At 37.3% G+C, this 22,876-nt stretch overlaps 1 protein-coding gene across 2 annotated transcripts; it reads right to left on the bottom strand.

The window, feature by feature from the left end:
- Positions 1-287: 287 nt before the first annotated feature.
- On the bottom strand, positions 288-19,925 carry LOC104570570 (growth hormone-releasing hormone receptor-like). Of its 2 annotated transcripts, XM_088534749.1 has the most exons (13): positions 19,605-19,925; positions 15,306-15,408; positions 13,756-13,863; positions 12,461-12,561; positions 10,098-10,195; positions 8,361-8,493; positions 7,752-7,905; positions 7,182-7,242; positions 6,291-6,360; positions 4,599-4,690; positions 3,758-3,887; positions 2,455-2,496; positions 288-410 (listed from the first exon to the last, which is right to left on the bottom strand). In XM_088534749.1, exons 1-13 carry the CDS (start codon positions 19,659-19,661, stop codon positions 288-290), a joined length of 1,272 nt encoding a protein of 423 aa, XP_088390875.1. In that variant the 5' UTR covers positions 19,662-19,925. The 2 variants fall into 2 exon arrangements, with proteins under 2 accessions (XP_088390875.1, XP_088390876.1); XM_088534750.1 differs by lacking the exon at positions 13,756-13,863.
- Positions 19,926-22,876: the final 2,951 nt, after the last annotated feature.

Here is a 22,876-nt window from a genome sequence, read left to right on the forward strand (position 1 = left end):
CCTAGACTGTTTATTCTCTATGGTTCATTAGTGAAAGCATGTCAAGAAGAGGTGATTTTTGTGGTTATGATGCAAAGTATATCGATGAAAGGGCTATTTTAATCAGCCAGTCGGTGTGTGACCTTACACTGCAATATTTGTCCTCTGAGAGACATTTGGTGGGCAGAACCTTTGCAGAAGTGGATCCTTCTCCAAGTTTTTCAGGCAACTTTATCTGTAATCAGCAAGTGTTTTTCCCCAATCACATTCAGGCTCCTATGCCACTACTCCAGATCTTGAAGCTCTATTTAGCAGACGGATGTTGTCATTTTTATTCCAGAACTAGAAGGCATAGTCCATCTTGTCCTCCTCCACACAGGCATGAGTCCATATCTCTTACCGCGCCATCTCCGACCAATTTCCGTTTGCACCTCAAAAGGAAAGGAGAACACTATTTTGTGAACAAGCACTACTGGAGAGAGGACTGAGGGGAAAGAAGTAAAATGTGGGTGAAGTCTAGAGATGGGTAAAGTTGAGACATCTCAGTCTGAGCTAGTCAGTCTGGACTCCATTTGTAACTGAAAAAGAAAAATAGGAGCCTCCATGGAGTGTTTTATCTGGCCTATTTTAGCATGCATTCCTCTGCACCAGCAAGAAAGCCTTGTTTGGCTAGCTCAGAGCTGGACTTTTGCTGTTCAAAAGAACCCCAAATGAGCTTCTGTCTTATGGTCAAGAAGTAAAGACTCACTTTAGGTGGGTCCTCCCAGCCCTGTGTTCCTATTTAATGATTATCAGACTAGAAATCTGAGGTTATTGCTAGAGCTGTTGCACACCAAAAAGAAAAAAAAAAAGAAAAACAAACAAGAAAAAGACACTTTCATATTAAGGAAACTGATTTCAGTTTCCATCTAGCAGTCCTCAGTCCCTCTATCTCCGCTGAACTATCAGCACTCTCAGTCCATCGGCATGAAGTAACTTTGTCCCCATCAAAGTGCTCATACTACGATGTATTTGTACACACTCAGATCACATAAATCTCTTCCTAAATCTCACAAGAAAGCTTGAGATTTCTAAAACTCGAGCACTGTAAAACATTTTCTCAGATATTTTTCCATAGCATCTCCACAGTTGTTTTTTTCCAGTATTGGTCTCACTGCCTACAGAACTAAACATATCCTCTCCACATTGCTTGTTCTTTGCCTGTTGCTAAGAGATATCTTCTTGTTTCCAACTGTTTCTAGAAAAGTATAATCTGAAGCACTCACCAACTTGTGGCTAAGAAATAATAAATACTACTTTGCTATTTAGACTGGGAGGGGAAAGCCATCAGTGGTCAAGAGGCATTTGCTTTCTGTTGTTAGCAACTAAGCACACGTGTTCACAGTTACATACCTTGGGTCCAGTCCAGCCTCTAAAGCCACATTTAATTCTCATTAGAAATTTGCCTTCCCAGATGTTTAATAAGAAGGAAATATCTAACGTGCACAGCTATATTTGGGGATGTCAAGTTGGATGTAAAGCTATGTTGTCTGTCACTGAAATACAATTATTAACAGGCTGGTGAGGTGTTACCTAATGTTGCTTGTGTTCAGTTAATCATCACTAGACTTTAATCTTGGAAAATGGAGATCTGGTCCTTGGAGCAGGTCAGTTGGTTCTAACACAGGCATCCACACTGGGCCTGTGGAAAATCTCTTTTAAGTGTCACTAGCTCTGATCTACGGGCAAAGTTCCCCTCCCAAACACACCTTTGAAACCCTTGGGGATACTCGGTGCGGGGGTATATATGTATTAGGATACTCTTCTCTTTTCAGTGTAGCAGTTAGAAATGAGTAGGCTTGTGGTTTAGTCTGAAAAAAATGAATCTCAAGCATAGCCTTAAACACCATCTAAGCTACCTTACATACAGTAAGGAGATGGGAAATTTTGGAGTTTCATCCCACACTAAGATACAGAAGATAAATTGATCTGTGTCTTTATGGTCATTGAGGCCATCTGCAATTCAGTCAAGTCATCTGTATTATAATGTTTTATAATTTGCCCTGATTTAATAAGTATATTAAAAAGTACCAGATTAGTATTTTGATACTGGAAAATTGTTATAAATTAAATATTGTTTCCAATTTAATCATAGATCTTTAGAACTTGATCTGCACTTGTACAGGGTTTGTCAGTGGGTTTTGGACCTACTGCATGAGTTCTGAGTCCCTACTTATGAATCCCACTGCAGCACAAAACCCCTCAGAAAAGATAAAAATACTCATTGAAAAAGAGAATTAAGTAGTAACATCTTCTTTATCCACTAGATGGCTTCATTCCCATGAAGATAATGTAATGAAATTCAATTATTTCATTGATTCTCATCTTGACAGACCGTTCTGTGAAGCTAGAAGTTTCAATTATGCACTTATATGAAACTAACTATTAACTCCATGCATCTACCAGTGAAAGTTATATTGTAAAGAATTCTCTTACCTCTTGGTTCAGGAAACAGTAGAGGACTGCTACAATAAACCCCTAAAGAGCAAGGAAAACAAGCAAACAGAAGAAGAAAATAATTGAGTGTTGAAAAAGCCACTTACACTGTTTGGTTTGTGAAACAGGGAGTATCATTATAAATTGGATTATTGTTACAAAACAGGAAATTCGGTATGTACCTCCAGTAAAGTTGATTAACCAGACTATCAGCTAGTTAGTGCTCTCTCATGAAAGTTGGTAGGTGATATATGAATTAGCAAAAACTGGCAAATGAACTTCTCTTTGGGTTATGCTGACAATAGTACGGTCTGCTCTACTACATACTGCAAGCTAATTCCTTAGTGTAAATCAGCAGGGAAACATAGATCTCATAAAGAAGATCCCATGCACAGCTCTCATATGGCTTTTAAGTCAATTTCTATGTCTGTGTTGTATATCAGATACAAACAAAAATATGGCTTATTGAAGATTTTTGGTAATATCCTGAACTGTAATGAGCCAGGAAAATGCTGTGAAGACAGTGGACCTTTCTGACAGTGGACCATAGCGAACAGATACTATTTTGTTTAATTTACTTTTCCTTACATTGTTAGTTAACTTAATGAAGGGCAAATCCAAGAGATGGTTAGGTTTTGCAGAGTGTATTTGGACAAGATTGACCAATGTGGCAGGATAAACAGAACGGGTTAAATTCTCAAGAGGAATAAATTGGCACTACTGCTGGATCTCCAGTGATGCTTGTAGGGCTAGTGATGCCATGCAACCATTTAAGGAGGAATGTTCTCCCCTGATAGCAGTATTTCCTACAGACATTTGTAGCAAAAAGGGAGGAAAGCAAAGGGAAGCAGTCTGCTCCTTTGCCTCTACCTCAGGCACGAAACAGTCTAGAGAGTAAGTCAAAGCAGGTTTGTTGGCTGTTCTAGCTGGCACCAAGCTCCTCAATCTGTCCACAGGCTGAGTGTTAAGTGAGAGTAGCTGGGGCATCCAAGGTGCAGCAGGCTTTTTGCCTGTGTGCACAGAAGGTAGAAGAATACAGCATTCCTCAGGCACTGTTCTGTATGGGGCTGATTTCTACATAGTCAAGCACTGTTCTTTATTAGTGCGTCTATGTATCGCCAAAAAAAAAATAAAATTGGGTCTAGATCTCCAGCTTTGATCGACCCTGGATGATTTAATGCCAGCTCAAAGCAGCTTGATCTTGACAGAGAAGATGGGGAAGGTCTGTGCACTACTAGCTGTCAGGTAGAAACTGGATTAAAAGAGAAAATCTAATAAATCAATGTCTCTGGAAGGAATTTACCTGAAAAGATCCAATACACAACTCTAAATAAAGGCGGACTCCCAAGCTGGTGTATTCCGGAAGAAAGTTGAAGACAATATAATGGGTTCCAAACAATGGAATTAAAAGCAGAGTTGATCTTGAGAGACGTCTAAGGCAGGACATGAGAAAAAGTAAGGTAATATTAGTTTCCTGGGTGAAGTCCAACACATGCAGTATGCAGAGGTGATTGTCAAAAATTTAAAAAGGATCTAAAAGTCTACATGCAGAGTTCATATCTCTTGGGACTCTAACATTGGACAAACAATTGTCATAAGAAAATAGCCGAAAAAAAGATTTATGATGCTTATTGCCAATCAGCAATACCACATTCTTGTCTTTTCTTATTCTATTTTGTCATTCTGTTTTTCTAATTAAGACTATTGTTCAGGAAAACACAAATCTTGCTTCTTTTTAGCCACTGAAAGCTGGAACATCTGACTGTAATCAAATATAGAGGAAGGACTATGCAGGCTCCCTCTATAGTCAATGTACAGACAAAGACGCCTCTGGGGAGCAAATCAGAGATCTGATATGGATTGAGTGAGTGTGTGCCTGTTCTCTCCACTGATAATAGTTAGAAGGCAGACAATGGAACTGATAAAACTGCTTAATATTTCAATGGTTAATATTAGCTGATATTGAATCTCATGCTTTGTCTATTTTTAAGAGGAATGAGATGAGATTAAGAATTCCTGAATTTTAATCCTGGCCAAACTAGGCCTATCTATAACAAAGGGAGTATTTTTCCTTTGTTTAAAAAGAAAAACATGTACACTTTTATGGATAAAACCATTACTCTGTTTTGTGTTCCATACTCTACCTGTACTGAGATGAGTTATTGAAGTTGATTTGTCTGGGGTCTAGTTTTTTCAGCAAAATTCTGATGATGTTGATGAATAGGATGAAATTCACCTGTTCAAAACATTGTGGAAGGATGAAAGGAGGATGAAAAGGAGAGGAGAGGAGAAGGGAGCAGAGGGGAGGAGAGGAGAGGAGAGGCCAGTTACTCTCATGTGAGTCTCTTCAACAATTTTTTTTTTCAGTTGTTATGTAATTTGTGCAGGTTCAGTGGGACCAGTGTAAGATTATTAATAGAATTCATGTTAGAGGCATTCAAGCATCTTACTATGTTGCATTTCTTCTTAAAGAAACAGCAGAACTTGAAAGAGTGAGACTTCGACTCTGTTAAGCGAACCTTTTTTTTAATACCTTGTGTGATTCATAATTTCTTTGCAACTCCTGTCATTTTCATTCTCTTTCATAAGACGGCTCTTGCAATAAATTCTGGCTGATATCTTTAGAAATTTTTAGTACGATTCATATGACTAAATATAGACATTTCCAATGAAATGTCTGCATCTGAGCTGATCACCCTGACCTCCTTCACAGTCAATGGAGAGCCAGCCTGTATAGTCAATAGAGTCTAGGGTGGAGTGGAGATGAGTCATGTCCTCCCAATGTAGACATCTATTATAAATAAGTCGGATGAATCATATACCCAAATTGTCTATTCCTCTTTGTTGACTCTTTAGAGAAACTAAAGTCAATCCTAACTTGTGAGACAAATTTTCTGCATTCGTAGTTTGGTACAATGCCACAAAAGTCAGTGGAACTGCTCAGCTTTCCACAATCCGAACATTTCTCCCTGTACATTTTGTATGTGTGCATACTCAAAAGACGTGTAAACACCTTCATTAGGTGTGTCCGAATGTTTAACTTGTCCTGTTAATGTACACATTTCACTAAAAATGCCCACACGCAGCCTTCAGTAATATATCAAACAACAATCCAGTAGAAAAAGGCAGTCATCATCTTCCCAATCCTCTGATTATCTTGACCTTAAACATAGATGTCAGATGAGCATCAGTAGGGTAAAAAGTAGGGGAGATAGATAGAAAGAAATGCAATACTATATTGAAACATTGAAAATTGACATGAAATAAATTGGAGATTCTTTGTTCAAATTGTTCACCCCTACAAGCTTTTTTTAACACACTTGTTCTACAGTTAATCTTTTAGCAGATTGCTTTAAGGCCAACCAATAGCTGCTTCACCACACAACTCTTGGGTTTAATGACATGTGGGAGTAATCATATAACCCAATCATTTAAGGTTCACCAGCTTATTCAATAAATGTCAAGCTCAAGAGCTGTTATCATTGTGATTGCTTACAAGTGTAAACCCACAGGCCTTGAAAGTATGTCTTTAAAACCTTTTTTTTTTTTTCCAATCACTTTAGGGAAGGTTTGGCTGCCTAATTTCCTCTGAACTGACAATTATATGAAAAAAAAAAAGAAAAAAGATTTATTTGAAGAATTTTTGGTTGTGGAGTGGTTCTCTTTCTTTCTGGCTTACTTTATATCTAGCAATTAACAACACAATTTTATCATAGAAATTCTACCATTCTTCCCTCCTGTAAATAATACATCAACAAGCAGCAACTAGATTTGAATTTTAAAACTTTTTTTTTCCTGCCTAAGTAATGCAACAAGCTTAGAAGCATTCCACATACCCCAACAGAAATTATAATAGGTCCTTTGATTAGCCACCAATAAGGAGAGCCCTGGTTAACATCCCAGCATCTGAGAAAATAACAGAAAGATTAGAAAAGAGGTTTAGGCAACCACTGTAATCAAGACAGCACATAGCAATGGCAATAGAATTTTGAACAGATGCACTTTTGTGGCAAATATAATATGCCATAATATTTTTTGTGGCAGTGTAGGCATAAACCCTCTATCCAACTTTTTAAACTTGGCTTTGTACAGGACATATTCTTTTCCTATCCTTTCCAAAAAGATAAAATTACCCTGCAGTGTTAAGTGGCAGCTACAGATGCAGCAGTTCTGACAAAAATTTGAACAAGTAGTGCCATGAGTTATACCAAAACATAGCTTTGTTCTTAAAATCCACTCCTTGAAGACACAAAATATTTTACTTGTATAAAATAGTGAACATTCCAGGCTTCAGAACCACCAGAAGGTATTTCATACCAGGAGTTCCTCAAATTTTGCTTTCTTACTCTGTTTATCTCACTGAAATCTCTTTGTTTTCCTGTAGCACAAAGAAATGCCTGAGGTTCCTGGAAGGATGTCCTCCGTAGTTGTAGCTACACCATCACACACTCTAATGGAGATTCCTTAGGTCTGCAGAGGGTGGAAATTTAGAACTCTCAATGCTGGGGTGATGTAGGCAAAGTGGTTGAAGGTAATAGATACTATTTATATGTCATTAAAATGGCATGAGTCTTCATTATCTTTTTTTTTTTTTTTCGTTAATCACTCATATTTCTGCAGATTAAGTCTGCAGAACTTCATGTTAGGGATCCAGGGAGGGAAAAAGAATGTGCCGTTGCCTTAAAAGTAGAGCACAGGAAGATGGAACAGTGTATGAAGTGACTTACGCTGTGTCTTCAAAGTAGAATTTTGCTAATATCCATATAAGCGTGAAAAGTGTTGGGAAACCTGCCAGACAAAAGGAAAAACCAAATAGAAAAAAACAAAACTATAGCTTTCTGTATTCATCAATTAATCCAAATCTTGTCCACTGCAACCTTCCTGTGGTGATAGAGATCACCCATTTCCAGAACTGGGATTACCCTTTGTGGCCTGCGTGTTTTATTCATGAAATGACCATGCAACCCTGCAATGATGCCAGCTATACAGCTAGCTATATCAAAAGGCTTTCCTGTTAGTTCGACAGAGAACTCCTCTGTGAAGTTCACCTCACACATGCTTAAGAGAGATCCTCTGTGCAGAGAACAAGGTATACAAATTAAGGAAGCAGATCTCTCTCTGTGGAGCCTCAAATATACTTAGTTTTAAAAGATTTCATTGTTTCTCACTACCAAGTGTGTAAAAGTAAAAACCAAGAAATTAGGCAGGCTAGATTCCACATCTGATGTTTTTATGAGATGGATAAAGAGTTTTCGAATATCTTGTTCTTTCTAATATCATTTCAAACCCTTACTTACCCCAGCCAAACAGAACAAGCCACCAAAAATATCTTCTTCCCTGAGAAAGGGATGATAGCAGGAGACAGTTTAGGTAAAGAGCCTCTACTAGCAGCCACATGAAGTTGGTCATCACAAAGTAGTGACAGAAAACAACTGAGATCTTGCATTCAGTCTAGGGAATAGGAAAGGCAAAGTTTTTACGTTACACGTGGAAGTGTGATTGATCTGCAAATGAATTAAGCATTTTTAACTCTGCCTGAGATAGACACAGAGCAAATTCTCATAGTTACATACGCATTAAAAAAAAAAAAAAAAAAAAAAGATATTCAGCTTTAAGGTGGCTTTCTGAAAAATGAAGCTTTAATCATCATAGTAGCTTGCATCCTCCACTGGACTTTGCTTTAGATCTTTATGCTAGAAATATAGCTATGTTCTTCAAATCAAGTGCATTCAGAGCATAGAAAGGCATGAGATCCGAATACATGCAGGTTAAAAGTACTGCATAAAAGGATGATTTAGTGGTGGATATCACACTAAAATATTAAAATATACAAAAAAACAATAATGAAAAATGAAGTCATATGTTGGCAATATGTCACCACAGTACCGGGCTTCTCATGTGCTTACCGTAGAGAGTCTACAATGGTCAATGTCCTCCTCTTGGAAAAGGACAGCATCCTTAATGAAAATGGCAATAGCTTTTAAGATAAAAGTAAAAAAGAGCTGTATGTGGATATAATTTCTGGGACAGCGAAGCCTCCTGGATGAAAAGAAGAAATTCATTCTGAATTCATTCATTCATTTTGCTCATTTGACATTAGTTCAAATGTGCATCAAGACCCTGTTTCACTTCAGATGCCTCCAGACACATCTAGAAAGAAAATTTTTATGCATTGAGCTGTCCTTGGTCGATAGGAACTTCATCCACTGTTTACTTCTAAATCTCCTCTCTTCTTAGGTGATGTCAGGCTCCCTTAATATTTCTGGTCTAACAGCTTCCAAGAATCCCAGTTTTAGTTCATGTTTGGTATACTGGAGCAGGGTTGTCTTTGGTCATTTTGGGCAGTTTTCTCTTCGAATGGAACAAGATTGTCTACACTGCAAAATCCCATGGGTAACTGAAATTGCTTTAAGTCACTACGTAGACAGCCTTATCTAGAAGTAAAGGACACTAGTTTACTAGAATTACTTTTATGAATTAAATGAATGCAGATCACTGCTTTAAACTAAGTTAGCACATATATTGTAAATTCTTACCTTTAGTTAGTTAAGATTATTTTTTCTATCTTTTGTTAAATACAGATTTTTGGAAGAGCTTCAACTCTATGTCTTCATTTAATGTTAAAATGATAATTGAATCTTAATAAAAGCTGAATCCACTCCACTTCTGATAAACTCAGGGTCACTTAATCTTAAAGCTAGTTTACAGTGTGAAGAAATTTGTTGCTGAGCTGAAATACCAGTCCCATTGTTGAGCCATAACTCTTTCCTGTCCATTTGTGAGTCTCTCTCTGACCATTGTTTCTTTCTTTCCAATTCTTCGACTTGGTTTGTTTTTGCAAGGTCAAAGTGGCTGTCAATGAACATATCTGTTGACTTCCAGACATGAGCAAGGAGCCACAGAGGTCAAGAAACTTTCCCCAGGGAAACCTGATTTTCACAACATAATAGTAAAACTCAAAGTTCTACTCTATAAACAGTTACAAGAGACAAAAAATTATTAATAAAAGAAACGCTTCATGACAGCAAACATGACATCCACAGTAAAAGTGATAATAAGCAAGTATGTTACTCCAACCCCCCTAATTAATACCTGAAAATGCCTTACAGTTTAATAGTTTAATGTCAGTTGATAGTTTAATGGCCCAGAAATCATACCAGCTTAACCAAATTCAGATCCCAACTTTCGAAACATGCCTTGGGAATAAATAATTAATGTTCATACACCCAGTACCATTGGGACATTGACTCAGAATGGGGATTTTTTTTTTTTTTAATCTTCTCATTGGTATAAAATCTAATGAACCAATACAAGACAAGCACACTTGGTTCGCCAAAAGTGTTCTTCATTCCAGCTAAAGCAAATGAATATATATTGGTTATTTAAGAACAAAGCGAGTTTCTGACCTCTGTCAATAGAAAATCTGGATTTATTTCACAGCTCCAATTCTTTTTATTTCTGACTTTCACTGATCATCACCTTTAATATTTAACCTCAGTTTAGTTTTATTTAGCTGATATTGTCTATCCATTTTAGTTTTATTCTTCTACATTTCTATCTATACTAATTTGTCATGTCTAATGTTGTCTCACATGATTGATGGACTACTGAATGAATTAATGCTAGAGGATAACTCTACATACCTGAATGTGATAAGAACTGTCACAGCAATAGTAAGTGAGGTGATAGATATACTGTATCCTACAGTATAGATGATCTTTATAGTAGAAAAGTAGGATTGCTATAAAAAAAAAAGAATGAATTGTGACATAGATGCAGACAAATGAAAGCTGTTTTACTGATTAAAACAGTCTTATTTTGGGTGGTGCTTACAGACTGTTCACATCCCTGACTGTCTTCTTACCTCCTTTAATCCCAAAGCAAAATTCAACAGAAATCAAACTTTTTTGACTTTTAATGAACACCCATTCTATGGATGCAAGGACCTGGCATGATTTGACTAGATTTAGAATAGTTTCAAGCTCATTCATAAGATCCTTAAAATCTAAGCCCATATTCCACAAAGACATTGAAAATACTCTTATACATTTCAATGGATATGGCACTTCACACCATGCTTTCTCCATAACAGATGTTCCTTTTTACAGTTGGATGCACGATAAATACAAAATGCTGCATCAGTCTTTCTTTATGCCTCTCCACTTTGCTTCATTCTGCTACCTTACTTACAACCTTGTTCACCTATTCTTTTGCATTTTCTATTATTTTTCTGTTTTATTATGAGGTTTGTCTTTTTTCCCCTTTCAACCTTACTCCCAAACTTAACTTTTGCTTAGTCAAAAAGTCAATCACCACCCAAGGAAAGAGGAAATAAATAGAAGGTATAAGACATAAGCTGCAGATCTGGAATGAAAATTCGGTCCAAATCTTTCCCTTTCGTCTGTACTTTCTATATCTTAACATCCATATCATTATGCAGTGCACTGTGGGTAAGAACAGATACTTGTTTTGGGTCTTAACCATTACCTATGTCATTATAAGGCTAATATTTTCTAGGATTTATTTCACTTACTCTATGTATTTAAAAGTAAGCAGCCTGAGCAGATAAGTAAGTAAGTAAGTCTGAGCAGATGAGCCTAAAGTAATAAAAAGAGCCATAGTGTGGTTACGGGACTGTTTAATTGTTAATACAAACCTGGAAATCTTTGGAAAAAAATAGATATAAAATGTGGGCTACTGCCAAAAAACTCGGCAGACTCATTTATGATTGTTTTTGTACCAGAAATGCAAGGAAGCAATAAAAGAAAGGGGGAAAAAAGTCAAGAGTTACATTTCAGCAGTGTTTATTTACAGAAGGTAGCAGGTACTCTCGCTCAGGGACTAGAAAGGAAGTTAAACAGCACGATAGCAACCAGTACAAAAAACAGTGGGAAGACAAATATCTCCAGTGCCATATGAACTAAGCTCTCTGCAGCAAGTTCAATGGTCTTCATCAAATATGAAATAAAAATTATTTTTCTAGTCTAACACTGGATCTTTGCACCACCTCTCTTTGAAGACTACATTTCACTTTTGATTTTATTAGTAAGTCAAATACCATCCTTTCTTCCCCAACACAGAGAAAATGAAAGTAACATTTATTAAATTCCTTAAAGTTTGATGATATAAATCCGTTTCCAGTTGTGGGGACTAATTCTCTCCTTTCTGTCTGCTTAGTTCAGTGTATATTTTTCTGATTCTTTCCACTAAGTTATTTCTAATTTACTTCAAAGTAGCTAGAGGACAGTAAGTCCTGCTCACAACACTGATTTCACATAAATTTAACAAGATTGTGTTTTTTTTTTTTTTCATCAAATGACACAACATTCACTTCTTAGATATGTTTCTTTTCTCTGAAAGAGCAATTATTTCAAGCTAAGCACATCTGCACAGTATATTTGTGTGCTCGTTATACCAAGCACAAATTTTTTTCTGCACATATAAACACTAAATATCATTGAGTCCAAAAATTCAATTTAACTACTAGGTCAGTTTTTGATCTGCATTACAGAGATCTGGATTTTGGAGCATATGTCTTTTATTTCTGCTTCCTTGCTGAGCTAAAATAAACTATGAAAGGCAGAATGAGAAACCAATGTCCCCTCTTGCACTAAGATTTTGCTGATTTTGAAATACTGGTGTTAAAGTAACCGATTTGCTATACTTTTGTGATGCCATAAAATCATCTAAATGACTGGTCTTAAATACCTTAATCCATATTTTATGAAGATTTAGGGACTCATTTTTAGCTGATATATCTGTGAGCAAGTTCAACAGAGTTGCATAATTCTATGGAATTTACAATAGAATTTATTACATTCTTAAACCTGAATAATAAAGTGTCTAATGATTCTCCAGAGACCAGAGCAAACTTTGGATTGCATTCCACACTCGGTAAAAACATTTCAGTTTCAACTGAATTTCCTTCCCTAGGGGTCTTCAGGAATAGAAAGGGATCCCATAACATCAGCAAATCACTCTCATATATTTATTTAAGCAAACTTACTTCTTCGAGTGGAATCTCATCTTCAACTGGACAAGCAATATGGTAGGAAGGAAACGGGTCAGACCAGCCTTTCTTTGTGCAGTTCCTTCTCACTAGCCCAGCTGAAATAGAAGCATTTGTTTTTGTCGAGGATGAGACAAAGACCATAAAAAATAAAAACCAAGAGAAGTTGTGTTACCATGAAAGCAGTAGTGGGAGGATCATCTCCATTAGCATCTGATAGAATTAATGAGACATTTTGTATGCTGACAATAAAGTATTCAAGTACAAAACTTTAAATTTTGACTTGGAAATAAACCATGCGGAGAAATGAGAGGCTTCTAGAGACAGAGACAGAGCTGGGAAGGGGTAAGGAAGAACTCACAGCAAGGGCAAGGAGGTTACTGAAGAAGATTGGGAACATTGCTCCATCAGACTTCTGCCTCATTCAGCATCCACCCATCTAATGCACCATCTTCTCATACAACCACCTTCCTTGGGGCTTACTCTTTTTTAGGATTTGAGAGATTGGTATAACAGTTTGTTCTGTGAGAGTAACCCTTTTCCATATAAAGAAAGATTTATGAGTCAGATGAAGGATAAATAAGAGAATCCAGAACAGGAAATGAAACTGCATAGATGAAAAGGATTTTCCTCATCTCTCGTTTATAACTAGCATGTGTTTGGTGAGGCACAGGTTAGGTTTTCCCATTTCTTTTTCTGATGGAACTGCCAAACTTAGACCTTTATGGGCTTGCAGTTTTTTCTTGGTCAAAGTCACCAGGAGAGTAAGCAGCCGCAAAGACATTAGACACATTAGCTTGCACAGTCTTCCAGTATTTGACCCAATAAATATGCTAACTTAATGACAAAACTCTGTTTTGTATGACCAACCTTGGTCTTAGAGAATGATCACATTTTTCATTTCTCTGCCTTTCATTTCACCCCACCTTATGCACAGCATAAATCTTTTTAAGACATGTGCCTAAGTTCTAACCCAGACACCCTGCATATAAGCTCTGTAGAAATGTTATCCAATAAGCTGATCCCAGAGCCTGTGGAAGTTACTGGAAGACATTCCATTGATTTTGGTGTTCTTCAGTTCTCGGTCTCATCATGGACTATGGGATTATATTCAGTTGGATACCACTTCAGACCTGAGAATTGCCAAACGCTCTCAGCTTCTATGTAAATCTTTCCAGAAATGCCCTGATCTCAGCACAGGGCAGGAATTTGCAATGAGTCATCTTTTAAGAAGTATGTTTCCCAGACTTGAGACAAAAAAAAATAGGAATACAGACATTCTGGTACATCACCTGGCTCCTTCATAAAGTGAAAGAGGATGTTTGGGCAGGGTAAAGCAAGAGTCTCGCCAGTATCTGCTTCTGGCCAGCACAGTAGCTTATCCCAGCTTCTCTTGCAACCTCAAAACCAAAAAGCAAAATACATTTTTAAATATAATTACATTTGATTAAAATGAAAACATTATCTTTCCAACATTGTCCCTTTACTAGTTACATTTCTTAAAAAAATGGCAGGATTCATTTTTAATCTATAGTGAGATATAAACACCTCCAGAGGACTATTTACTCTGCTTAAGTTAGACCTGTCGTAGACTGGGGTGATATTTTAGATATAATGCACTAAATTCAAAATAAGTGAACTGTATTGCAAAAATGGGATAGAATGGGAAACTGGAAAAAAGACCAAGTTATGACACTTGCTAAGGGATTGTCCTAGTTTTAATGTTTAGCACACCTTCATATGAGAAATATGATAGTTCTGAGTTATACTGAAGTCATATTGAAGTCAATGTATTGTTATATCTCTCTGAACTACAGTAGAAGCTTAGACCTTAATCACATACAAGCACCTGTGTGTGCACCAAATGCCCCTAAATGCAAAAGAAGGAAATCAGCAAACCCTTCCAGACCTGTATATTCATCTCCTTATAGCAATTTTCCTACCTCTTAGTCATTCTTCCAGGGCTTAGGCTGTATTCTTCAACAAGACATAACAGTAAAATACAGCAGCCTTTGCAGTCAAACTGTTTTGAAGGAGTTTGGACAGCTTCAGCTCACGTCTTCCAATATTTCTTAAAATCTCATTTATTAAGGAGATGATAAATGCAGCAGAAAGGTGCTGAAACTAGCACTTATCTTTCTTAAGATGACTGTCTCTATTAACAACTCCTCCACACAAAAATTCTCCCTTCTCTTCTTAGGTGACATACAGTGAACTTTTCAGTTTGAACTATTCCCATTCACTGAACTTTGTATTTTATGTCGTTATATTTGATATAAGCACCTCAGAAGAAGTAAAACATGGAGGACATTGCTGGCTTTGGATAAGACCAAACAAGATAGCAAGTATCTACTTTTGTTATGACTTGGAGTAACTGGTTAAAAAAAACCCAATCTTTTATGAAACTCTAGGTTTTGCCTTATGTACCATACACAAGACAACAAATCAGGGAAGAGGTCTAGCCTACAAAACTAGATGAAGTGGTAGATATGGCTGCTTCATCACTGCTATGAAAAGCTGATGTATAGGCGAAAGAGTGGGACAAGGCAAAAAGATGTGGGGGATGGACTGCCCATATTTGAATGTGAAGAAGGACTGGGGAAAAAAAATAAGAAAAAACAGGAATGGAGGAAAGGGAAATAGACTAAGAGCTGACCAGATCACCAGGATCTGGTGGGACAGTAAATAAAGCATTTAAACTCTTTCACATTCAAATTCTTTGACTTATACACAGAGCACATTCCATGTTTCGTAGCAGAGGAGTGCACATTGCTAAATTCCTGTATCCTGACTCTAGTGGGGTCTCACTTCATCGCTCTTTTCAGTCATCACTCATGCATACCTGGTGTTGCATTTCCATGTTTTTCTGCGTCCTTTAAACATTCAACTTCCTTTTTCTTCAGCTCAGTTATAAAATCACATTCTGGATGAACATTCCCAGCAACCTAGAGCGAAGATTTTAAGGTGATTAGGAATAAAGATTTGCAAAGGATCTCATGAGCCGTTAAGTCCACATCCATGTGTCCTCAGCTAAAAATGCTGCACTAAAATCGTAGAGCACTGATGTAAGGTTTAGCAGTGAAAATGCCACATAGCTCTGCCAGCTGACAGACACTATTTCCTCAAAAAATGTAGAATGTTTTCAGCTGTTGCATCCTGCTGAACTCTGCCAAAAGCATCTGAACTATGCTGATTTATATCAGAGCAGATCTTTTTAGGCATAGGTGTTAGAGAACGGAGCTAAGGATCCATTCTGGAAAGTTCACAAGATTTCTTTGTTTGTATTGTAAGACTTTGAAGAATTTCCTGAAGCCTAGGTTTTAGTGCAAGCCTCATTTATGCCATTACTTTAGTCTCTCCTAAGTGTGGTGCCAGGAAACGAAAGCACACTTAGAATCATCTTCTCCTAATGATAAAGGAATCGATACCGAAGGACATGCTATGGAGTCCTCCTGCTCCTTGGCATAGGACATGCCCATGCTAACCTCTGATGAAGCAATGCCTTGGAACCATATATGCTTAATGCAAAAATTGCCTTCTGAATGGACCCTTCCACCATTCACTCCAGAATCAGTTCTCCTTCTTCTGCTACTTGCCTTTCTATACTTGGGATATAGAAATTCCATTTCTTGAGGCAAAACTGACCAATGACAATTGCTGATTTAGTGCGGAGAAAAAAAAATGACATGCAACTGACAAATGCAATATAATAATAATAATAATACGGTTGTATAATAATTAGATTAGATTTTAATATAACAAGCAAATTGACATTGCTTACATGGAAACCACAAGAGAACTTGAAGGGATTCAGATTGCCATGGGAGAGAGCACAAAGCAAGCATTGTGTGCCTTGCTCAGTAGCTACTGCCTCTCATCCTAGTGTGCCTATGTCTATATGTGTATATGGATATACAAACATATGCACAAGAGGAAATAAAACCGGGATAGGAGCTGCATGGTGAACAGGTGGCTGGCATATGGCTCAGTTTTGTTCCACATGAGTACAATTAATATTTAGGGATTTGAGGGAGTAAATATCTTGCCTTCAGGTCATTCAGAGGACAGAATATAATGGTTCTAGCAAGCCAGTGTTTCCCCCCCGCCCATGTTAACATCCTTATCCCGTGCTGATCTGCAAATCATTTGAACTACTTGCTGGCTAATGCTAGGCTTCCAGCCTGCTCCTTAGGAGAGTATTGGATTCACTGACCTGGGACCTGGTGGTTAGAAACGCCATGTATCCACATATACTTATTTCAAAGAGGTTTTCTGCTTCCCTGCTACTTCAGTTTGAGGTGTTCCTGCTAAACTGCTAGACAACTTTGTCTAATAGATCTTTTCATGCCAACACTTCCTCTCCTGATATTCACACCATTCTTCCTCTCCTGATACTCATCCTGGGCAAGGAAAGTCATCTATGCTGAGAAGCTCATTTCCCTTTTCCTTTGTATATGGAAACTGTTGCAAAAAGAAGTTTTTTTTTTCTTAAAAAAAAAAAAAGAAAAAGAAAAGAAAAGAAAGAAAGAAAGAGAGTCATCCCATTTATATTTTGGAGATCCAGAAAAATCTCAGCGGAGATTTTGCTGGTGATCTTCCCGCTACTGCAATCATCCAGAAAAATCTTAGCAGACAGGAAATGTAGCCATTTGTATGATCCTAAATTATTTCTCTTGGGGAAAAAAAGAAAAAAAAAAAGTTCATTTTGCCTGTGTAAACGGTCTTTACTCACTGAAATGTTCATGGCAAAAACAAAGAATTTGGCTTGCTCACTAGTCCAGATTTTTTTTTTTTTTTTTTTTCTTACTAGGTCTCCAGACTGGTAAGAATGCTTGAACTCAAGCATCTGAAAGAAAAAGGTGAGGCTGATCAAGCGCCAGGGTTTAAATTATTTCTTCCTCCTCCATGAAGCCCTAAACTTAAGAGATGCTCTCACAGTTTATATTCAAGTCATTATTGCTTGAACAACACTGCTATGACTGACTGTAGGCAAAATAATCTGAAAAGATTTATTCTATTCCCATTGAGGCTCTTTTCTATCTATATCCATGTTAGGTATTTCTTGTTACCTACTGATTTATCATCATTGACAGGATATTGTGGGGCCTCTTATAGGTCCCTGATTTTCCAACCAGTTTGCATACTCAGAGCACCCATAGCAATCCAGCAGGTCACACCAAACTGAGCAATAAACTCCCTGAAAACATCCCAGAGAATTTTTGTTATGTAGAAATGTCAGTTAAATCTTCACAACGTTCCCACCAGCATGACGAAGTGCTTTCCAGATTAAAGAACAGAAAGGGGAATTGATATGATAAAGGAAGGATGGTTTCAGCAGAAATTACCCCAACTGAGCTGCTCTTAGGCATTAAAGGGCCTCCCTGGCCCTGTCTAGCCCTGCTGATCCATGCAGAATGCCTGGTGCTGTCCCCACTGCCCACCTTTCTTGAGATGCTCTTCCCAAAGGGTGATATACAAGAAACTTCTTGTGGATATCTAAGACCAAAACTGCAAGTGAAGTAAGCAATGGTATATTCCAAATAGAAGATGCATTTGCAGTTGCTGCATCTGTTAGTTACCGTATTAAATGGAGCTGTGGGTTAGCATCCATCCAATCTTTAGTCTTGTCAGAGCGCTGGTCAGAAAATATTTTTTGAGCCATTAAAAACAAACATCCAGACCATGCTCTTAAGATGGGAATAAAAACCACACGTTGGAAAGAGAACTTATTTTCTTAAGTATTCTGGGTGTTTTCATAGCATCATAAAAAAATCTTACTTGAATGTCACTTTTCTTCCATTTTCTCTCATGTCATTTGCATTCTTTTCACGCTACAGTAATTACCACACAAGCAAAGAAAGCAAAAAAAAAAAAAAAAAAAAAAAGAACAAAATAAAATCAATAAAATGAAAAAGCTGAATTTAAAGGAACTGAAAGTCAGCCTCTTAAGCATTCAAACCCTTTCCAAAAGTAGATTTCATCTCTTCCAGGGAAAGCTATTAATTTATACTATTAAATTACACCAACAATGAAATCAGATGACTTTTTCCATCATTTTCTAGTCAAAATAACAGTTGTCTGCTTATCCTCAGCTATAATAAAATATGTAAATGCACATAGGAGATTTATATGATTCACTTATATATAAATCTCTGGCTTTTGATCCTGCCATAAGCAGTGTGATTTTGTAGAAGAAATCCGTCTTAGAGTAGATGGGACAGGTTCCTACAGACATTTTCAGTAATATTATTAAGTGGTCACACTGCATAATGATGTTCTGCTCATGAGCAATGGTACTTCTGTGATCACACTGCAACCATAGCCCCAGGCCAGTTAAAAGCATTTTCAGTTCCTTTACAACATTGTGTTTCTCTTGACCTATAGAGAACTGGCTGCTGTGCAATCCCCTCACAAAAGGATCCTTTGGAGAAGAGTCTCTCTGTTATGATTCCCAGGGAAGAGGAAAGGATATAGCAAAAGGATCATAAGAGAAACATGGTGAAAATGTCATTGCTCACACACCAAAAAAAAAAAAAAAAAGGCTTTTCACACACTTTCCCTGACATTGGTGGGATCCTGAAATCTGGTTCACTCATCTTTGCCTGAAGTAGCAAAATATCAGCAGGATTTCTAGGGGCTATTTCTAGGGAAAGTTACAGGACTTTCCTAATTCTGGTTTGAGATTCCCTGTGGGCTCAACTCATTTGTCACCAGTAGCATCTCAGCTGCTCACATATTAAATAATGCTATTGCTACCATTAAAAAAAAAAATGAAATGGTAACTGCTAAGAACTACTAAGATTTCATTTGCTTGAGAAAAACCCCTTCACAAGCTCAGCTGCTCTTCTTTCTCACTATCTTTAAAAGCCTACATAAAAACGCCAAGAATATTGTTTCCCCTTAATGAATGTGTGATACGAAAGCCAAGCAATACATTAGTGCACAGATCCTGCAGCATGTGTCACTTCTGCTGCTGTTCATACTTTACACCGCATCTTGTTTTGTTTAACAGAAATCCAAAGCAAACAAAGAGAAAAGATAGTTATGCAAAGAAGAGCTCTATCTGACCATCTGCTCCAAGAAGAAATTGTGCAATTACTGAAAAAAATAAATTAAACAGATATTTCATGTGATTACTTACAAGCACGGCAAGACTCAAGGTATACAAGGCACAGTGGTACAAGGCACTACAATTCATGTTCCAAAGCAAGTGTCAGACTTCACCTCTTCAGCCTTCCTTAGCATCTTTCACCTTCTTTCCAGGTTCTCTTTCTCCTACTCAGTTGCTGATCTGGAGCATTTATCTTTTTACACAGATGTGACGTAACAACACAGTTAAGTGGAAGCTAAATATTAACAAGTCTCTAAACGGAGACTAACTTGCCTTCCACGCTTTTGACCTTGCTACATGTTCAAACATAGGAATGGATGAGTTGGGAGATTATTCCCAAGACGATGGGAATTCTTGGCACATTCTGGGGGGACCATAGCTTCTGTTATATATTCAGACTGGGCCATACAGTACACACTCATTTTGGCTAGTGCTTGAAATAGAATCATAAACCGTGGAGTTTCATGTGAGCAACCTCAAGATTTTACAGGGATGGTCCATGTCTTAGCAAAGTAGACTGTCCAAGAGTAAATTTTTGGAGTTCACATTGGAATTTTCCATTTTAGTAACCACGTCTGAATAACTGTAAGTGTTTATTCATTATTGTGGAAGTCTTAAAGTTATGCTTAATAATAAAAAAGAAGGGGGTTGCTTACTGCTTTCCACTGCTTTCTGATGCACCAGAGCACGTAAAGGGTCCTTTGCACCCAAACATTTCAAAAGGCTTCCATTTTGTAGAGACAAAACATTGACACAATAGAATCTTATGCTGAGATTTACCACAATGGAACACTCATGATTGTTGGTCATTTTGGAAAACCTGGGGTTTGTATCTTTTCAGTTCTATTCCACCAATTTCTGCAGAGCAGACATTCCAGTAAAATGAGTTCCTTCCTACTGCCACTGGTCTGTGAAAATTCCAGCTGTTTGTGATTAAGGAAAAGGGCATGATTAAAATAAAATAATGGGCTTATGATCCTTTTTTTCCCCTTAAAAATGACTATTTGTTCATCAAAGGAAAAAAAAATCCCTTATAATTTATGTAACTTGGAGGTTCTTAGCTTCACCAAAAAGAGCATCTGAAGGACCAGTAAACCACAGACACAGACAAATTATCACTTCCTATATGTTCTATTCAAGTCTTTTCAGTCTGGAATATCACCACGTTTGCAGTTTCACTTCCACTGAATACAAGCAACCAACATATCAGTAACTATTATATTTTCTCTCCACTTGTTTTGACCTCATTGATCAATGTATTCCTTAGTGCATGCATCTTCTCTGCCACGTTCTTCCAGTTTTGGCAGGTTGCCTTTGAGATAGCAGAACTGCAGAGGAAAGATCAAACTTACAGGGAAGAACATGTGCTTCTCCTCATATGTTCTTCCAGGATGAGAGTCCGACATTTGCGCAGTTCTCTCAAGGATTCAGTTACTGCTCATTGCAGAATGGTTTAGATGAGCTTGTGTTACCAACTTGTTTAATTTGTAAAGTATTTTATCTATTTTCATGGCAGTTTGTTGCCTCATCTCACCCCTCAGTCCTGTTTCTGCAGTCTTTGTTCTACATATAGAATAACCTAACCAAAGTGCTCTAGAACACTTCTTTTCAACCACTTCTGTCAGCAAGACCCCCCTTTACTGTGTCAAGAAGGGAAGTTACAGAGCGATTCATTCAATGCACTTTTTCTTTTGTTTAAATAATTTTTGAAGAATGTCTGTGGAAATCTACATGGTTTGGTAGGATCCAGTTCAACCTATTTGGCTGCTGAGGGCTGTGATACCGTGAAAGAAGAAAATAAAAATATTCTACCAAAGTCAGATGACCTCATTGGACAGAGTAGTTAAATTTCACAAGCCCTCAAAAACAAGGGTATAATTACTCTAGGCTATCTTTGTCTCTTCTTAGCCTTTAGGACTCAGCAGTCATTAATACACATCTCATTTGCCTTAAGCAAGTCTCAAACACGTCTTCTGATATCTTGACCATGATACTTAACACGACATGAAGTTTGTACGGGAGACGGAACTGCCTCTTCCAACAATCAAGGTTAGACCCTGCCTGACTCTTGAGCCCCATGTGTTTGAGAAGCAGCTAAATTTCACCACCAGAATGAAATATTAAACAGCATGATATGGCCCACTATTTCTGAAGAGCGTTTCCGCAGCAATTAATGAGGTTAAGCTGGCTCATAACACTGGAAAATTGAAAGAATCTCTAATGCCACAAACAAGTATTTTACAGTTTTATAATTTTACTTAAAAAAGACAGTAACACTTATTTTATTGGCACCCTCTTAGAAAACAGGGAGCTTCCAAAGGTAAAAGCAAATAATTTGAGCCAAGTAGTCAATCTTTTTGAGATGGTACTGTTGTTACTTCATATCTGTGAGGGATTATGACCGGGAAAAGGTACCAAAGACTTACTTTGACATAATAAAATTTTGTCCTGAAGGTATTCACATAAAAAAGGACAAAACTAAGTGAAAATGGAGATGGGACTAATTTCTTCTGAGGTTGACCAAGGCCAAATCCATAGGCACGTACCATCATGCTGAAGTTGCAATACTGAAGGCAAATCTTCTTTTGAATAAATGGGAAACTTCAGTCTTCTAGATTGTCTCCAGGGGCTCTTATTGCCATGACAATTCTTTAAAGCTATTGAAATTCAGAGGGAAGGTGTGGGAGGAATGGGGGAGGAAGGCTGGGCCCAAGTCCTTTAACCACAACTCCAAGAATAGACAATTTTGTTGTGCAGACGTGACAGCTAAATATTTAGTTTCTCAGGGAAAAGGCAATGTTTGAAACCAGAGAACTTTAGACAATTCAAAGCTCTGAAGAATTTTAGAAATAGGGCCTTGCATTAGTAACAAAATATTGAAGATTAAAAATGTGCAAAGCCAAAATTATATATTTTTTCTCAGAAACACAGTGCAAGATGATGACCATTTTACTTGCACCTTGTATGAAATGAGCAGATGGATTTTAATAAAAAAAAGCTGTTTAAGAAAAGTCATTTCAAAAAAAAAAAAAAACCTGCACAAACCACATCATTAGCTTGTGATCAAGCTATATTGAGTCAAACATGTCTAAGCACTTGTGTACTTGGGGATTGTACCAGCGTGCTTGATTGATTTTATTTCCACTGGGATAAATTTTCCACTTTGGCACTAAGGCGATTGATTCACATACAGTTTCTCTCTCTCTCTTTTTCTTTTTTTTCTTTTTTCTTTTTTTTTTTTGACCACAGTGTTAGCTTCAGTGCCTCTTTCCTCTCTCCTCATGACTTTCTTTGGGCTGCCT

The sequence above is a fragment of the Tinamus guttatus genome, unplaced genomic scaffold, assembly GCF_059628265.1.
Source record: "Tinamus guttatus ecotype Peru unplaced genomic scaffold, ASM5962826v1 Tinamus_guttatus_pri_ptg000599l, whole genome shotgun sequence".
In the NCBI taxonomy this organism is placed as follows: Eukaryota; Metazoa; Chordata; class Aves; order Tinamiformes; family Tinamidae; genus Tinamus; species Tinamus guttatus.